A 20,448-nucleotide genomic window follows, 5' to 3' on the forward strand; every position below is an offset into this window, starting at 1 on the left:
TCTTTACACCGGGGGGGGGGGTGAAGCCAAAAGCACCAGGCCAGCTGGAATCTCGTGGCCCAGAGTGTTACAGGGATTAAATAACCAGTATTGGCTCGGCTCACTAACCTGCCTCACCAGTGATCTGAGTCATGGGAAACTGTGAAAACCTTCGTCCTTTAGTTGTCTACTTAAAATGCTGTACATCCATCCATTTTCTAAATGCTTTATATAATACAGAGTCACGACAGAGCTGGTGCCTATCCTGGCAATTAATGGGTGTAAGGCAGGATACACCTTGGACAGGATGCCACTCCATCCCAGGGCAGACAGACAGGCACAATTACAGCAGGGGCAATTTTCACAGAACCCAGTTGATCTACTAGTGTGTCTTTGGAGTGTGGGAGGAAACTAGAACACCTGGAGAAAACCCCCATGAACATGGAAAGAACTCTGATAGATTCCCAGGTCTGGAATTGAACCCAGGGCCCCAGAACTGTGAGGCAGCAATGTTAACCACTGTGCCACAGTGTGACCCCCGTAAGATTATTACATTAGATTATTAATTTACATTAAATAGTTACATTATTTTAGAGGAAAGTTGGAAGGCTGGATTTCTCCAAGTCATTTGTGATACAAATATGTGCATACTGTACAAAGATTCTTTTAAAATCTCATTTTCTGTTTATTTTTTCTCAGGATATTAATTCTGTGGTGCAGCTCTGTTCAGTTCTCCAAAGGGGATATATTGTAGATTTCCTCAGATGGCTATGTTTTGATCATATCTGTGCAGCAATGTTTCTGTGTGCCAAGATAAAAGATGGTGTTCAGATGGGTTCAGTCAGCTGGGTGATATAAGGCAGAAGAAGTTACATACCAGGTATAATGATTCTTGCTCAAGGATTTTTCAAGATGCTTTAGTGATATCATCAGTCCTGCTTGTCTTTAAAGAATAAATGAGCTGTCTCAGGGTTTAGCCTGGCAATTAAATAGATCTGAGTTTCTATCTGTACACAAAATAACCTTGTCTTCAAATTTGAATTTTATGTCCAGCAGCAAACATGAAAACAGGATAGTTTTTTATGTACCAAATGAAAGATATTGGTTTAATTTTTTTTCCTGTATAATTTAACAGTGATTGATTTGGCTTAAACTTGAACATAACCAAGATTAAACAAGCTGTGAAAGTCAGTGGTTCAGTTGGCATGAATCTCCTTCCAGACTGTGCTTGTTTCAGAAACTGGTTCATGATAACTAACACTTTACAATGTGTCTGTATTCTTAATATAATTGCAAATGAAGTAATGTATTTAATTGTGTAATTAATTTTTTATTATATATTTATATACAATTTTAATAATTATCATTAATTTGCAGTTAATACGACATGCACTTATGAAATGCACAAACTTATTTATGTTGTCTTTCATTAGTTAAAGAAGTAATCATGAACCACCATTTATTGTAAAATGTTATCCATGAAAGCAAAGCTGGTATTAAATCTAAAATGCAGTTCAACTTGTTAAGAACTGTATTTCAACCATCAAAAGCCCTCCTTTGAAGTGCAGGTTGATTCCTATATTTAAGAAACTGCGGGTTCCAATCCAGGTAATGCCATTACCCAACTGTAATTAGTTGTAACATATTTGTAGCCATGACTAATTGGGATTATAATCTGAATTGGGGTCAGTACTCAGGATTCTCTGTCATACTATTGGCCAAGTGTTACAGTGCCTGATCAGGAACATATGACAGGAGCGTTCTTGGCTTGCAACACAGTCGGGTCTCCAGTAAATGTATTTATTGAATTTGCTGATATTAGTATCTAAAGTGGCTTGTAAAGCAAGACATTTTAATGAAGTTACTGTATGTAAATAAAGTGCCTTGCTCAAGAGCACAAGAGCTGTTCTCTATCTGAGATTTGAACCACAATCATCCACTTATGACTCTAGAGCCCTAAGCCTTACTCCACACTACTAACATTTCTGTAAGGCCCCAAGGGACTCAGTGTGTAAAATGTCTCCTGGCTCCAAAATGTGTGTGTTTCTTTTGAAAGTGTGCACCTACCTTATCCCCCCTGTTCTAACTCAAGGGCTATAGTGGTTATGCAAATTGATTAGCATCTGCCAGCACCTCCAAAGAAGAGCTTTTATTTCTGAAAGTAAAAAACTGTTAACTGACTTTCAAAAAGGTGTGGTAATATGCAGCTTATTTTGTACTAGAGTTTCTTGTTATTCACAGCCCCCAAAACACTTGGGATGAAATCATTGGTTTAATTAATTTTCAGGAGGCTGTGCAATTTAGTATTAGTCATTGAGTACAGAATGTAATCAGCAGCAGTTGTTTTTATTCATAAAGGTTAGGGATAAGCATTAAATGCAGTAACATTGACACTCAAGAAAGTGACTTACAGGGCTTTTATGTAGAACACTTCAAGTGGTAAACCAAATGTAAATTATGTACACTTGCTCTTTATTGGGATAATAGTGTATTTTATTCTGATTTTATAATGAAGCCATTTCAGATTATTTTTTCCTTTGCTACTCCCTTTAGGTCTTTAATGGTATTGAAGTAAGTGACATAATCAGCATTGTGCTGTCATCCATAGAAATGTTCAGAGGTTCAGTCTCTTTATTCTTTGGTTTTGAAATGATGGCTTTTTCAATCAGCTGTATCATTTCCGTTTCATTCTGGACTTAATTAAAAGAGCTTTCAACCTGAATAGAATATCAACATATTTCTTATTAAGTGTTTCAGCACTAGAACATTAAGGCCAGGCATTTGGTAAGTTTTGATTAACCACTGTTACACTGACTTTAACATATTTATAAAATAATTTAACCCATTTGACGTAAATAGCCATGCAAGCATATGTGACAGCTTCCAAGTAATGTAAGCTCCTTTGTCTTGAAATAGAAAATCAATGTTGCAGTAGGGTGGTTATGGAGCAAAGAGAATGTAAAACAATTGTGTTTTCACAAATAAGAAAACCATTGTGAACCAACACAAATTACAATTAGAAAATACTGTGGTAAAACTATGTAATGGTCAGTTTTCAATAGAATGGATGGTGGTTGCAAAAAAGGTATGAACCAGATATCAATGATTATTTCTAATCAAAACGGCTCAATTATTTTCCCAGATTTTTGTAGGATGCATAAATCAGCTTAATGTCAAGGACACAAAAAATAACCTGCAATAGTATACTGAACTGTAACTACTGTACTGTACTGAACTGTAGTGTTACATTTACTACAACGATGTACAATATGCCAGAAAGAATAAAAATGTTTTGAATTCATGGGCCAAACAGTTTCTTAACAGGAGCAGTCTGAGGTACAGCTTATGTTTCAACAGGAATTTAATTGCCTGGTGTGGATGTAAAAATTACTTCAACAGCTTGTGAGGTAAAAATTTGAAGTGGGTTGTTTTGTTAATGAAATCAGTGAAATATTAATCCAATCATTGCAGATGATCCCAATAAGCTTATTAGTTTTTCAGTGAATGCACCAGTCTGCAGTCTTGGCTAAAGCAGGACCACTGCATTGTCTGTGGCACTAAATCTGCCAAGCTTGCAGTTGATTGGCTATGTTAGTTTTGAAATTTTGGAAGAAAAAAAATAAAAAAAGACAAATCTTTGCAGTCACTTCTGGCTTCTGTTCTTGGAAGCCTAACAAATACAGCATTTCCTGGATGCTAATGTCCCATGTGGGAGAGCTGAAGTGGGATTTTAATCCTATTGAGGCATTTTATGGTAAATTTTATTTTTAAAAATAAAACATGCATTTTATCTTTCAGTAATCTTCAAACCATAAATTTAAACAAATTATGTTCAGTAAGTGTACTAGTTCATACAAAATCCACATAAGAAATTTTAAATACTTGCTGCATGTTTTTTATTATAATTTTTGTATCCTACTAGCAATAGATACAGTATGTGCAACTAAATCTCTAACCATAAAATCAGAGGGGAACTGGTGTTCTCTGAAAGGTAAGCCCTGATTGTTGTGTTGGTGGTTGAGGACACAAAAGATAGAATGAATTAGTGGTCCAGAAGCTGAAAATTTTCAATAAAAAAAATATTAGGCACTGTTTCTGTCTGCTTTCAAGCTATTTACATAACCATACACAAATTTGCAAAGTATTCAATCCCTTCCAACAATGTACCATTTAGACACACTGTAAATGATGTATACACATTTTCTAAAAGTGAATATTTTTAACAAGAGTTTTTCTTTTCCTAACAATGATTTTTATTTTCCTGAGAAGAGGGAATCAAAAACAATAGCTGTGCAATCTGTTCAAAGATGTTACAAGGTGCAGAGAAGGAAAACACCTCACAAAATGCTGTGCATTACCAGATACACCGAGGAACTCTTAACCAAAGGCACACTGAGTGGATCTCAGCGACAGATGAAAAGGCTGTGGAGTATGAGCAGATCATGAGGTGGCAGCCTAATGAGGACTGTGGAAGAGATACTGGAACAGTAAGGTCTAGCAACACCAAGCGAAGAGACGTCTGTCTCTGACTAGACCAAAACACTGAAAGTTGGAAAATGTGTGTGAAGGGAACTCAGGAGGAAACATATTTATACAGAAGAATGCAGAAGTGTGAGATTACATTTTGACTCTTCCTGAAACTTCCTGAAACTTTTTTCAATGTTTATTAAAACTTTTAAGCATGGTACAGTATCTTCATTAGTGTGGCCTAAAAACATATTCAGAATACTGTGCTGTTTTTCATAGAAAAACATGAATGTCCATGTGGACTGAAATTTATGAGACTCTTGTAAGAGCACAAATGTATTTGCTCTGACAACATGTACTTGACAAACAGAGCAATGCAGTATCAGAAGGTAAACACATTTCCATTATCCACTGCCTAATGATTTTACTGCACAACTGCTCCTGCATCCTCAGCTATAGGAAACACAGAGCTCTGAACAGCAGGCAGAAAGGCAGTGAACCAATCCAAAAGCCATGTACAATCCAGAACGTCTGTGTAATTATTTAAAAACAAAGACCTTAAAAAAAACATAATAAAACTTTTGTTTTCCAGGATAGCCCAGGCTTTACTAAAATGTATTTCAGGTTCTAAAGTATCCATATGAACCGTGATTAACTTTCTTGCTTGATTGACATAATGCTCATTTTTTTGTTTGTATTGTTGTTTTCAAGGACTGATTTTAACAGCAAGTTGTAACACAAGGGAGGATTAATGTTTCTTTAAAAAAAGCCATTCCCCAACCTCTTGAATACCTTAAAATCCATCACTAGTACCAGCGCATCTGACCTATAAGAGACATGCCAGAATGAGTGATTATTTTCTTTTATACCACTGTGTTGGAGTTTTGTTCTGATTGTATTCAGAACCAATGCAACCAAAATACAGAGGTTAGCCACTGGTTATGTACTTTACATCAGCTTTAATCCCCATAAAATATACCCTTTACCTCTCGGGAAATGTCCAGCCTGAAGGTGACAATTGTTATAAACCACTTCCTCTGTTATCACAGAAATAAAATTCCAGTTACAATCCTCTTAATTTTGCTTTTAACCTTTGTAGTGATGTGGTTCTTTTGCTGTCTGACAGCAAGTCATGGTCAATAATGTTGTCTACAGAAACCAATCAGAAGCCAGCATTTTGGTTCCATTAAACAGACTAGTTTACTACAACCATATTGGTAACATTTTACTGTATATCAAGGTAGTGCTTCTGTTAGTGCTCTATGTGTTATTAAACATATGTAGAACTTTTTTAAGCTTGTAAGCAGTACTTTAAAACAAAATGTTGTTGTACTATTCCAAAAAAATCTTCTCCAGAGATATGTTGGTTCAAAGTTTTCAGTTTATCTTACCATATCTGTCATTTTTATTACTCTTGTAAATTCTTTTTAAAATAAAGCTGATAAAGGTGACATTTCCTTCTAAAGAAACTATAGAATCATTTAAGCATGCATGCTCATTTACGTCATGGTTATTAGATTGTTGAACTGTATTTTTAATAATGGAAATAAAGATGTAGCATTATGAATGATTTCTAAGAGTAGAATCAATGTAAACACCTAAGTACACTTAAACAAGAATAATAAAGAATAGCTCATGCTTGTTTTACCATAAGGTTCTATTTTTTTTCCTACCATGTTCTTTAAAAATGGTTGGCAACTACTGTATGTTAAAGTCATGCATACTCTGTGTTTTGATATCAATGTTCATGCCAAAGAACCTTCAGGCAAACAAAGTGAAAGCAAAATGAGTCGGTCGTCATGGCATCTCGGCTGGCTCGTCACCCATTAGCAGGGAGGTATTTCCTTCCCACTGATGCTACATTTATGCAATCACCATGCCCCCTGTGTACGTCCGCATGGTTTTCACCTTCATTATCTGTGTTCAGGAAAACCGGCTTGGGTGTATTAGCTATCACTGCTATTGCGGAATAATTAAATTGTTTAAAAGGTGCATGCTCACTCAGGATGAGCAATCTGGCTGACTTTTGTGTGACAAAAGGTCGCAGACCATTCTGCAGGAAAAGGTCAACTGAATTATAATGAAAATAGAAAAAGCTGTTGAAATAAATACTTTAAAAAGGAGAAGAGAACCTTAGAGCATATTTATCAAACTAATTTGGGTTTTTCAATTTAAATGCAAATCCACACCTGTATTCCTAGGGTGCCTGTAACAGGGCAGTTCAAACTGTTTTGAGCTGTCTAGATGGAAACACCTGAGACTATTGCTAATGGAGCTACTTATTCTGCAGTCTATGTTTAGTACTCCCTGATAGCCAAGGTAAAATATGCTGTTTTGCTTTCTCTTGTATCTGTCTTCTGTCTTTCAAGAAGGCGAAAAGGCACTTGAGTCGGCTTCACACTTTTGACACGGAGAACACTGTAAAAGTCAAACTTCCAGAAAGTGTTCATAAGTTTTCCTGCAGAACAAGACACTGTCTTACAGACCAGAATATTGTTTCAATTAAGTTCTTTATCTGCTGCTTGTCCACAGGAGTGGATAATTGAGAATTGAGTCCTGCTAGGCTGTGATTGACTATCACCCCTCTATCGGGGGAGGTGATCTGTGTTAGGTGTTAATTAATTTAATGAATAGGAAATAACTGAATAATGAAGCACAAAATGCATACTGTAAATAACTGAAGTTAAACATGCCTTTCCTTCTGGTAGAAATCCTTGTCAGCTGATTGTGTTTGAATTGTCCAGGTAACAAAATACTATAGATACACAATCATGATGAAGTTAAAAAATTCAATGGCAGATATCAATAACAAAGTTGATGACCCCTTCCAATATGAATTAGCCTTTCAGCAAAAACCTTTTAAATATTTTCGTACATAAACCAGATTATAATATACAGTATGAATTATTTCCCCTTCTATCCTTCATATTATTCATGTACTTGCAGTGGCTCCAGTTATTTTGTACTTTTGTGCAATTTGTATGATAAATTCTACTTGGCATTAGTATACAGTATGTAATGGGCATACAAGCTTCATAAGATTCAATGGAGTTCATAATGAAAGTTCAGCAGCAGGACAAGTCCCATTTTCCACAAATCACTGGCTCTAGGGTATAAATATGATTGGTCTCCAGAACAATGGTTCCCAGTCCTGTTCCTGTGGGACACTGTGTCTGCTGGTATTCATTTCAAATGAACTGGTAATCATCGAGTTTAAATGATGCCAGTTATTGACCTTTTTACTTGTTAGACTATTATTTATTTGGTCCTGCACTCTCAGCCCTTGGTTTAAACAATGATCGACTTCAAGTGTATTGTTTTAATTACTCTCTTCACTCTTTATATTAAATATGAAGAATTCCCTAATTATAGATGAATTTATAATGAGCTTACATTGATGGGAATAATACTGTTTCAAACACTATTCAAACACAATTTCAAGGCTATTTCCAGGGGTCTATGTATTAATTTTCTAACCACTTCATCCAATTTAAGGTTGTGAGGAAGCCGGATCTATCCCAGCAAGCAACAGGTGCAAGGTGGAATTGATAATTGATAACATTTTATTAGCAATAAAACCAGCAAGTGATTAAAAAGGAGTACAAGTTAATTTAATTCATGTTTGTGTAAGTGATCATTTAGACAATAAATGAAAAATATTTCAATTATATTTGTGCCTAAAATTAATGTTAAAAACGAACATAAGTTGTGTACGAATCAATGTTATGACATTTTGGAAAATTCTGAAAATATAGATTTAATAGATATAAATATTAAATATAGATCGTTTTGCATGCATAGCATAGACATTTTTTATATGATCACTATAGATATTTTTCAAATGAGATCTGTTAAGTTCAACTAGAAGTCAAACATTTAAAGACAACGCAGCACACGAGAATAAGGAAAGTATATTCAAAGAAAGAGAGTGGCCACCAAGCTCATAGTCCTCAGCAAGTTCTGTCTGCTGCAGCAGAGATTAAAAGCAACTAGTGTGTGCATGGCTCAGGAAAGCACCCGGGCTCAAAGAATAATATTTCAAATTTGGTTTGCAATTACTGACCATGACAAGCCAACATTTTCCTGCTTTAAGCATTAATCAATTTGAATACCGCCTACAGAGTGCCAGCTTGCAATGTTTCATCAATTACCTTTCTTACTCAGTGAAAAAGGCTGCTTTTCTGTTTGAACACCATCCATTCGTACAAACTGCAACTGTGCGCCCCCCAGTTCTCAGTTACAGGATCAATTATTGAGAGTCTTGCCGTTTGTTTCTGTAAGCAGCGGAAAAGCAAAGCGGCTATTTCAGAGCTCCTCATTATTTCATTTTGCTCTTTTACCATGCAGATAAGTTGTTTTATCATCTTTGTTGTTTATTTCTGAAGGATTAAGTAGATAGGAGTCATTAGGTCGGCTCCAGCACAGTGTGTCTTTTGTTCTTGATTTAGAGAAGACTTGTTTCTGTCATCTTGCCTTGAGTTATAACCCTGTTTACCTTGTTCCTGCAAATAACATTTATTTATTGAACTATCCTATTTTGTCAGATCAATTTCAATGAGTCTTAAACTGTTTTCATACAATGGGCTGATGTTTTGAATGGCTCAAGCACTAAGCTCTGCCTCAGAATATACATTGAGCAGCACAGTCCAGACCTCACTGGTTTCATGTTAGGTCCCATACTCCCCAAGAGGTGGGGCACAGTTTACCAGGCACTTACAGGGAAGGAATTGATACAGTTTGTGCATCCTCAGCTTGCCAAGAAACATTTAACTGGAGGCATGCATTTGTCAATTGAGGCTTCATCACTCCTGTAATTTTACGCCATCTCTGCTGTTGGAAGTTCAGCGTGACAAAAAAATGAAAAATCGTTACAAGAGACTGATCCCTTTGAAAATGGGTATGTTCTCCCGCTGTCCTTCACCAAACAGCTTAGCCATTTCCCTTGTTAGTTTTTTCTCTCATCAACAAGGGGGGCATAAAAAGCAATCATTCCAAATTAGGAAGGTCTGTAGTAGACTGTCCTTGATTTCTGCCTACTGCTCCAGTCTTTGTTTTCTTAGAGCCTGTGTGAAATCTTGAGTAATGTTTGATTATTATTATTCTTCACAAAGATGTGGGGTCTATTTCTTTCTGATTTCATCTTGTGCTACTGTCACTGTGATACCTGTTGCTTATCCTTTTCACAAAATAATATAAGAATATTGAACTTAATGTCATTTAATGATTTTTTCTCTGATTTCATTAACACCATGTTTATGTGAACTGACTACAACTATGTACAGTACTTTAACATACATCTGTTACTTTGGCATGTTTGAGTGTCCCAGTACTGTACAATTTGAAGGTGTGTGAGTGTGATCCACTGTTTCTTTACACCCTCAAGCAATCAAAAAAGCAGCCCCACTGCATAGTTGTACGTACTGTATCAACTCTAGAGTATAAATCAGTATAGGTCATATTTATGTTTTCTAGGTATTTTGTGCTCACCTTTGGAGACAGCGATACAATAACACAGCTTTAATGGCATAAAATAATGTGGTCAAAAAGCAACAATATCAGTTGGATATTTTCTGATGACGAGGTCAGTTCTTGCATTGATTCTTTTCATTTGAAGTCTGAAAAACGATTAAATCAGAGGACTGTTATTTCTGACTGGAAATCTGGTGCTCTTTCCCAGCATGCGGCTGCATCTCCTTGGAGAGCCCTGCTCTGGTAATTACTGCTGGAGCAGGATCCTGGGCTGCCAGGGGAAATGACATCGGCCTATCTATCAACAGAGAGTGCAAGGATAGCATTCAGTGGGACCTACTGGCAGCCAATTACTTCCCCTGCTGAAGATGGTACTATTTTACTTCCCTATAAACTGTTGAACCTTTCTTACTAGCATCTTGGGAACAGTTTAAAAACAAAAGAGTCACACTCCCTTTATATACCTGGCCCCTGTTGTAAGGCATGGCAAACTGCCTCACTGAAGACATTCTTACCTTACCATTACAGTGTGATTTACAGAGTTCTCCAAAAGTATACAGTAGAGATAGCAAAGTCAAAGTTATTTTTGGTTACAGTCAAGTAATTTCTGTTTGTGATCTTTAAACTAATATGACTGCTAGACAATATTGTATTTTATATTGTATTTTTGCATCATTCAAATAATACAGTACATTCCTTGTTCAACCCAGTGATGTCATGCAAACCACTGAACACGCAAAACTGTACTTCTTTGAGATACCTTCCTGCAGCTATTTTGAATTACTGCCTATTCTAAGTATGTTGAGACCCCAAATTTCTTTTCAGAAAACCTTAATTGGATTTATAACTGGAGATAGACTAAATGACTTAAAGACCTTGTTTTCTCGCCTTCCTTGTCTACACCTCTCACCTTCAGATTGTCACTCTCTTTTAAGTAGCTTGTCTTTACTGTTCTGTTTGAACCCCTCCCCCCAGATATTCTCAGTTCCCTTCCAGGACACTACTTCCACCTTCTGCTCTAAAACAAGTTCTCTCTTCTGCAGGCATAGAGTGTAGAATGCTCAATATGACACACTCTATATGCCCAGTTCTTTTTCACCTATTACTCTTAAACACTTCCATTATCTTCTAAGTCTATCTCCACCTCTGGCTTTACTAATACTATTTTTTTAGTATTCTTCTGCAGGCTGATCCTGTTTGGCCTGTGCATTCTGTGTTAACTGTGCATTCCTGACAAAGCAGCAGCAGCCAGTTTGCCATTTCCTTAGCTATCCCTCTGAGATCACCAATCTGTACAGGGCCTATGATGAACCTTAGCATCCATCCCAGCTGCATGAGTACTGTCCGTTATTCTTTCTAGCTGTAACCTAGATACAGATTGAAAATCTTTCATCCCAACTGGTATTTTTCAAACTGAGAAGTATGGCAAATTCTTCACGGAAACAATCCTGGCAGCTTCTTTCCCTCACATAGAATGGCATTCCCATTGAGGGCTCAAGACTCACTTAGGTCAGCTGTGCCCAATTCTGCAGTGCTTCTCAATTATTAGGCTGCCAATTTGGTTAAAGGCCAAATCATTAGGCCTGGTTATTGAGCTACCTCTCACTATATCACACTAAGATATTCAGAATTTAATGATTTTCTCATCTGAATATAGAAACATAGCTTTTTTTCTGACATATTTTATGCATACAATATTGATTGTCATAAAAATCAGTTCATTTAAAGCATAAATAAATTAGGAGTCTACTGCAGATATTATAGAAGGATTCCCTGTTCCTTAGTTAACCTTATTGAGTGGCAGCTTTCCCGAGATCTCTAATTGATTTAATAGCACAAGGTCAAATATTTCCATTTGCACAGGCTATGCCTCCAGCCAGCCAGATACCACATTCTCATTGAGTGGGTTATCAGGTAATCTGCTACTGGAGGACGTATGCTCCAGTTAGATATCCGAGATGATTGCCTTACCTTTAGCCTCAGTGAGGACTGTAGTACAGATATTTCAGTTGACCTGTCATGCCCTGATGAATTAACTTACTATTTCTTCTTTATCTGCAAACCTTTTGTCATTTTTTATGTAGTACCCTCATCCTTAAAGGGTCAGAGTATAATATATTTGAAATTATTACTTTATTTTCAGAAGTGTTATCCCGCTGCAACATCCTGGTGTGTATGTTGTCTAGCCTGCTAATAAAATGTTTAAAGAGTCTGTTTTATGTTTCAATGCTGAAATTGGTCAATTTAATACACTTTCCCCACAAGGGCCATGGTGTTCCTTGTGTTAAAAGACTACACTGAAAGACTCTTTTTTTGTCCTCCTAATTTATTGATTGATTTATTGATCCCAGACCAAGACCTGCATGCTGTAAGACAGTACTTATATTATTTCAATTAAATATAAAAATAGAATGTTATCATATTAAATAATTTGTAAAGCTCTACTGCCATCTTAGCTATAAACAGTAACTATGACAAAGCAATCTGGAAATCTTCAATTCATCCATTTTCTAACCACTTTATCCAAGTAATGGTCGCAGAGCAGCCAGAGCATATCCCAGCAAACAAAGGGCGCGAGGCACTATACACCATGGAACGAGACACCAGTCCATCACAGGAAACACACAGACACAAACATATGCACACGTTGCCACCCATCTGGAATCAGACAGTTCAGAAATAATACTGCCAAGAATACTGCCCTACAAAGAAGTATGGTAATGTTTCAATGATTCCAACAAAAATTCGTAAAATGTATTTAGTAAACTTCATAAGCACTAGTGTGACAAACTGTTAATTAATATACTACAATCTTTTTAGTATTACGTAATATATTAGCAAAATGCACTATCGTACCAAATACTGTTTAAATTCATAAAAGAATTTTAACTAAAAACTCTTCCTAATTTATTATTATTACTTACAAAAGCACAGAATGCTATATTCTGTCAATTCCTTATATACTGAAAAAGAACAACTTCATATTTGTTTTTCATAACATACACACCAGACTTTACATACAACGTTTACTGTCTATGCAGAATCTGGTAAACAAGAGGCTAAATTTTCCACCACTTTATTCCAAATCTTTTCTTCTCGTCAGGTCATCTTTCAAACAGCACAGCAATGCGAATGAATAATTTGTTTAGAGCCAGACTTCAACACCCTCCCATTTTTAAATCCCGGGAAAAAATTCCAAGGCAGTGGAACAACAGCACAGATTCAACAGATTGCATGTGTAATTCATCAACCCTGCTGATTAATGCGTTTACTAAAACAAAATTTTGTTAAGCTGTCAAGCACAGGCCCTCCTCTCACATGAATTTCAATTTCTCTAATCCCTCAGTGAGACTACTGTGGCTGTGAACCAGTTACCGAGAAAAGCCAATACCATCTCCAAGTCTGCCAGGTCTGATAACTGAATTTCTCTGGTACACAAACTGAATACTCACTTAAAACAATATTTAGCCTACAATACTGTAGTGGTGGGATCATAAAAATACACAGCAGTGTGACAGGTTATTAATACTTCAGAGGACTTCAGTGCCTGGAAGAAGACAAGCCTAAACTAAATAAGAGCACGTTATTTGCTGTATACGGTATGTGTTTAAAAAGCTGATCTGCTTTTATCACAGCTCTAGAACAAGTACATTATAATGCCAATGCCAAATATTATCTGTACTGTAACACCACACCCTCCGTAAGCTTCTGTAGATGAGCAGCAATGCCTGATGTCTTGCACTTCTCCAGGCACTCAATGGAAAGGTGATTTTTAACATCTGCATTTAGACTATAAAAATACCACTGTAATGATTTAGTTTTCAGTGAGAGAGATTGCTATGAGCTTTGCCTCATTAGACCAACTTCTATCACAAATCCTCCCGATAATACCATCCTGTACCCTAAAATGTTGAAATCTGTCATACATCCTTAACTGCAAAATGTGAAATTAACCCCAATCTAGGAGGTTGTGTTGTGACAAGACATATTGCATATTATTACTAGCTTACGTTTTGCAGCACTTAGAAGAAATATGATTTTTTTCACAAAATGTTCTATAAAAATGCAAAATCTGTGGTTTTAAGACTGTGGGGTTGTGACAGGCCTACCACTCCTTGGGTTGCTCAGGAGGCCTGAGCACATGGGCAACACAGACAAAACACAAAGGAGTGTGAAAAAATTTAAGAAAAGCTCCTCCAGACAAAACAAAAGAAACACTCTAAAAACCTAACATCAATTATCCTTGTGAATCACTTTATATACCAGACCTAGCTAAATTAAAGCCATGTGAGAATGTGGTTCTCAGCCCTACACCAAATATTTAATTAATCAATTAATCAAGTACAGCAGCACTGGTGTATCTATATACAAGTGCCTTCTAGTGGCAGATCAGCTGAAAGGTAATTATTACTTGACTGCCACAGTGATATTCTCAGTCCTGTGACAAATGTCTGTTAGTAACTGGCACAAAGGGACATTTCTGCCATCCACACATGTAGATCTTTACAATAGATGAAAGGCCATGGTCATTTTTTCGCTTAGCACTTGTGGAATGCTCTCACATTGTGCCCATATTAAGTCAATGGACAATGAACAATGCAGCCTACGATACAAACTATGCTTACTTTGTTTGAGCTAGAATAACAACAGCTACAGACAGGATGATTGGACACCAAAGAATGCTTACACAAACAATTCCCATAGTCTACAGAGGCCGTTAAACATTAGGCCTGCTTCAGGCTGTCTCTCTGCTTCACATTCTACCAATTCATGTCTTCACAGGATTGTTAAGATATACAAAACTTCTTTCATCATAGCAGGGGACATGTTCCTTTTGCAAACGAATTATCTCTTCCCATTAACTTCAGATAATTAGCTGGTGTGCATGTGTTAGGTGAGATTACTAGATCATAAAGATACTTTCCCCTAGACAAAGCTGCTACTTACAATTTTTAGGGCCAGATTACAGAACACAATAAAAAGCTTTTTTTTTTAATTCATCACTCACATTAATCAATGTGAGTTTGATGAAAATAGACTGATAAGCTTATATTGAATATTACAGGGATGATAAGATTCAGATAGGATTCAGATACCTGTGGAAATAAAGCTAGCATTGACCGTCTTAGAAGACCTTCAGCTGAGGCAGAACTATAGACAGCAGAGAGACTGAGGAAATCATTTACAAGAAGACAACATGATGGTAGCAAAGACTCTTTCCACAGGAACAGCACCAGGGCTGGCCAGCAGCTTCCCACTCCTGAATCAATAGGACCATTACGCAAGTTAATGCTTTTATTTTACAAAGGGTTGACAAAGGCCTTGGGAGCAACAGGATCATGCAGATTCTTGGAAAGCATGAAAGAATGAAAACCATTGTTTTTATTACATAAACAGTCTACATTACGCCTGTAAAAACATCAAGAAAAACCTTTCCCCAAACATATTCATGTTGCATGAATTTCTAAGGATTTTAGAGTTTGAGAGTTCTTGCTTTCTATGTAGGGTTACCTAATCCCAGAAATCTACATTTTCTTTTTAGTGGCAAGAAACACCAAGTTCATTTCATTAATCTACTTAACTGCTTAACAGACAAAATACATCTGTTTGTCAGATCAAATTATTATAATAATTTTAATAATTGCTTACACTTACATAGCACTTTTCTGGACACTCCACTCAAAGCTCTTTACAGGTAATAATACTAATAATAAGAATACTAATAAATAATGGCTTACACTTATACAGCGCTTTTCTAGACACTTCACTCAAAGCACTTTACAGGTAATGGGGACTCCCCTCCACCACCACCAATGTGTAGCCTCACCTGGATGATGCGACGGCAGCCAGAGTGCGCCAGAACACTGTCTGTCCAGCTCTCAGTGGGGAGGAGAGCAGAGTAATGAAGCCAATTCATACATGGGGATTATTAGGAGGCCATGATTGGTAAGGGCCAATAAGAAATTTGGCCAGGACGCCGGGGTTACACCCCTACTCTTTTCGAGAAACGCTTTAGGATTTTTAATGACCACAGAGAGTCAGGACCTTGGTTTTACATCTCATCTGAAGGACGGCACTTCATTCAATTGACGTCACCCTGAAACAACAATTATATAAACATCGACAATCAGTAGTAGCCATATTAACAGTAAATTACTTTAAAATTAATCCCTAAACTACATTTTATTCAAGGTATGCGATATTGCCTATTTTTTACAGTATTGTGTCTTTGAGTGTATAAGTGTAAGGAATTATCAGTACATTTTTTTTTATATTTCAGTAGTATTATAGCAGTACTAACATAAATGCATGTGTAGGTATAGTACTGTGATTTCTTTTTGATGGTTATTAAATAGGGGTCAAACGCAAATGGAAAATGGAATTCAAATATATATATAATAGACTCTTTCAGCTGTTAATTACGGAGAGCTATTTCTAATTTCTTATTTCCTGAGTGATTTTTATTTTCATTACAAGTACACTAGCGACCTCTAGTGTACAAGTCTGATTGCAGCTGTGTTTGTCACTTCATCAAAGCACACAACTGGGCTGGACTGATAAAAAAATTAAATCCATAATCGTATTTAATTTAGTTCGGTTCACTTAGTATTCTGGGAAGAAAAAGAAAATATGTCATAGACACAAAAGAGAATCAGAAATGGAAATTGTATTGGAAAACTGCCAAACTGATAAATGTTTGCATAATGCTCATGCAATCTACAGTAAGTATATTAAGTGTACTCAGGAGAGTTTGCATGGTGGAGTATAAAACTAAGTGACAGTTCACTCTAGCCCTCACTGAGACTTCTGCGTTGTTTAATGGCAGATTGTACCCAGAACCTGGCTTGTATTATATTTTATAACACAGGGCTATTTTACTTTTATCCTCGTCTTCACAGGACAGATTTTCAGCGAACTTCCTTTTGTCCCAGGACCGAAGTAAGGAAACACTTTCTCAGTGAAGCTGTCCTTAAAACTGTAGATAATGGTCATATCTCTGGTGTCCAGGAATGACACCTCCCCTCTGTCATAGTCAAGCTTCACTCTGATCTTCCTGGGTATCCTCTTCAAATTTAGCTTTTCCGTTGATGTGGATTGATATTCATGCTCAAACCACAGACTTATGCCCCAGAATCCTTCTTCTGGGGCTGGAAAGATATCCTCTTTCCTGCTGACTGACTCTTTTGCCACACCCAGTGTCCACCCTAATTTGTCTTCCACCAGAACATCCCAGCAATGTCTCCCCGACGTGAATCCTTCAGAGCCCAGAACATACAGAAATTCACTAAATCGTTCTGGGTTGTTAGGGGGCTGTTCTTGTTCATTACTGTATCTCACAGCTGTTAAATCTTCAGACAATGTCAAAGATGAGCTTGCAGTGTTTGGATCCAGAGCCACTGGGGCTAAAATGGGAAGGAAAGGGGTTAAATGTGACCCGTTAGAAGATTGGACAATGCAGGCAGTAGATTTTCCACTACAACAATCAAGCTATCATTAATCATCAGTTTATAGACTTAAAGGAAATGGAAACAAGTTATTCAAAGTCTTCAAAAGGTGTTGATTTAACATCTAACCTGTCTAACGGCGGGACACCATCACTATTCACAGAGAAAATGTAAATTTAATTTAGTTTGGAATCAATTTCTTTTTAAATGTAAGACTTTTGAAACAAATGTTTGAATTTCTTGAATTGCATCATATGATCCTTGGATCTCATTCAGGCATAAGTAAAATTGTGAATATGCACCAATGAGTACAGTAGTTATTACTATTTGAATTGGTTGATGTTATTTTTCAAAGCAACTTATAGAAGTCTAAACCTTGTTCCACACTGTCACTTGTACAAAGATACATAGTTAAGGAAACTGTTTTTGATTAATTCTAAGCAATAGTACTTACTAGCTCTACTGAAAAAATAATTTCATAGGCTTTACCAATTCTTCCCAGTACTCACTATATTGAACAATCCCCTGCATCTTCTCCCAGACTCTGTATGGCAGTGAGCCCAGGTGTTTGGCCATATCTAGCAATGCTCCTGAAACCAGCTCTGGATCCTGTAGTGTGCATTGGGCTCTGTAATAATTCAGGAGTCAGTGCTGCTTTGAGTTCACACGTAACACAATCGGCAAAAAGAGACCAGGCTCAAGTTCACATACTGTACCTTTTCTTAGTGATCTGGAAGTTCTGAAACACATAAGAGACTGGTCTTAATTAGTAATTCTGAAATCAGATATCTAAAACATATAGGCTTGTTGCATAAAAAAACAAGTGTTTCCAAAAAATATAAAATATGGGAATGTAGGGAGTAAAAATAGTACTATTTCTCACATAATAGTGTGGTACATGTTATGCTTTTGCTGTGTATTATGTTATTACTGTTATTGATTATTAGACAACAGGTTTCTATGTCCTTTTCTGTCATACTATGTACGCCTTTAACCACAACTTAATCTCAGGTATCTTCATTATTGCCCATCTACTTATCCAGGGCTAACAAGCTATAATCCACAACAGTAGCAGTGTCTCGTAACTTTAAAGACAATAGAATAACCTGCAATAATTTCAATATGATATGAATATTTGATTTGGAATCATTTAAAACAATGTAAAGATCTATACAATAAAATGATGCCAAGTACTTTTTAAAGTTGAAATATTTACCTTCAGGAAGGAAATGTCATCAGTCTCCATTTCCTGTTCTATGGCTCTGATTAAGTCTGACAGAGATGAGATTTTTCTTGTGAGGTTTTCAATCTTCTCTTTCATTATCAGACTTTTGACTTCTTCTTCCTCCCTTAGTGTAGTCAGCCTGGCCACCTCTTCCTCTCGTAGAAACTGGTGAAGCTTCTCAAACTCCTCCTTTATCTGTCTCTCCGTTAGGTGGGCCTGGACCTGTAAGTCAAAAGATGATGGTACTGTACATTTGGAACATCTTCATTTAAGGAATTTAATCTTTGTATTGTCAATGCCAGCTGTCCTACCTTAATATGGTCTGCTGTTTTAACACAAACTTGTTTGACTTCATTAAAGAATCCCAGCTTGTCCTTCAAGGATTTCACTGCCGTCTCAATTTCTTCCTAAAATAAATAAGGGCTCATGCTGTGAGGAAGAAATTAAATTCATGACTTCAATGACCAAAAAATACCTCATATACATACAGTATATAATTAACGATCAACAATGGAGCACTCTTTTTAAATTATTTATGTACAGATTTAATTCTGGACTGGGGAACCTCAGACCGTGGAGCTTATGTGTTCTGTTCTAAACTATTATACATTATATATGTGTCTGCTCTGCAATGGACTGTGGAGTCCTGCCTTGTACTCCATGCTTCTGGAATGGGCTCCAGGATGTCACATCCCACTATTATATTTGAGTTTTAAAGCACATTCTGAAATAATACACGATATATCATTATCTTTGCCTTATACAGCATCTTATATCACATATTATCTGTACAGGTTCTGTACAATAACACAAAGCAAAAGAAAAACATTGGAAACGCATGACTTTGCATTTTAATACAAATATTTGATTTTTACTATAATTCAATAGAATTAAAGACTAGAGTACAGAATATGTTTTAAGAGAGAATTTAAAATTACTGATTGACTTGTCTAATATGTGCTATGAAATCATTTCAGACCTTTGGTCAAACAAAAAGTATAATTGTGCCAAAACCATAAACAGATTTATAACAGAATCAGATCAGCAAACTCATTTAGAAATAATTACAATAATTATTTACTTTATTTTGTTTTCAGTATTTTGTATTATGTTTTTCATTGCAGACTTGTTCTTAAAGTGCTACAAGCCACAGATTAAGCAAATAGTAAGCAAGTTATTCCTACTGAGCCATCTGAGTGATCTGTAAAATGTAACATAAAATAAACTCAAGTGGCTATGATACATTAAGAGAAAAACATCTTTAATGGTTTCACAAAGCAAAACAGTTTAATCAAATACCCTTTTCATACCTTGAAATCCACTGCCGCCTCTTCAATAGGAGTGCATTCATGATGTTTATGTTTTTTGGAAGTCTGACACACAACACAAATGGGCACTTGGTCGTTCAAACAGAAAAGCTTTGGTTTCTCTCCATGCAGCATGCAGAGTTCTTCAGACTGCTCTGCAGGACTTTTGCTGTCCTTCTTTAAGTAGGACTCCACAATATTTCTTAAAGCAAGGTTGAGTGGGGGGTTATCTGTAGAAGACCTCCTCCTGCAAAAAGGACATTCCCTGGAACTATTCAGCTTCCATGTCTTCTCTAAGCAGGCTTTACAGAAGCTGTGGCTGCACTTCAGGACAACAGGATTCATGAAGATTTCACAGCACACAGAACAGGTGAGCTCATCCTCCAGCTCAGAATTTCTTTCTGCCATTTTATCACAGAGGGATAACTTGCATTCCACTCCAAAATGGCGTTGTTTTGCAATAACCCTTACTCAGTTCTGCTTTCAGTTTTACTCTCAGCATTGGTTAGGGAGAGATAAAACATCACATTCGTGCCGGTGGGCGGGTTCATCTTCA

At 36.6% G+C, this 20,448-nt stretch overlaps 1 protein-coding gene across 5 annotated transcripts in view; it reads right to left on the reverse strand.

The window, feature by feature from the left end:
• Positions 1 to 20,390, reverse strand: part of LOC148646311 (E3 ubiquitin-protein ligase TRIM35-like) — a 51,843-nt gene extending 31,453 nt beyond the window's left edge. For 2 of the 5 annotated variants that reach the window (XR_015927914.1, XR_015927913.1), the window contains exons 1-7: positions 19,896 to 20,388; positions 18,897 to 18,992; positions 18,577 to 18,807; positions 18,077 to 18,099; positions 17,870 to 17,988; positions 16,795 to 17,318; positions 15,743 to 16,012 (exon numbers count right to left, since the gene is read on the reverse strand). Coding sequence is in view for 3 of the 5 variants with exons in the window: in XM_088609944.1 (XP_088466070.1) it covers positions 15,998 to 16,012; positions 16,795 to 17,318; positions 17,870 to 17,988; positions 18,077 to 18,099; positions 18,577 to 18,807; positions 18,897 to 18,992; positions 19,896 to 20,300 (1,413 nt within the window). In the remaining 2 variants the exon portion in view is untranslated. Of the gene's footprint in view, positions 1 to 15,196; positions 17,319 to 17,869; positions 17,989 to 18,076; positions 18,117 to 18,576; positions 18,808 to 18,896; positions 18,993 to 19,895 lie in introns of those variants that run through there. The other 3 variants (XM_088609944.1, XM_088609946.1, XM_088609945.1) reach the window with 3 other exon arrangements.
• Between the last annotated feature and the right edge of the window lie 58 nt (positions 20,391 to 20,448).

This window comes from Lepisosteus platostomus, chromosome 17, assembly GCF_059453375.1.
Source record: "Lepisosteus platostomus isolate fLepPlt1 chromosome 17, fLepPlt1.hap1, whole genome shotgun sequence".
Lineage (NCBI taxonomy): Eukaryota > Metazoa > Chordata > Actinopteri > Semionotiformes > Lepisosteidae > Lepisosteus > Lepisosteus platostomus.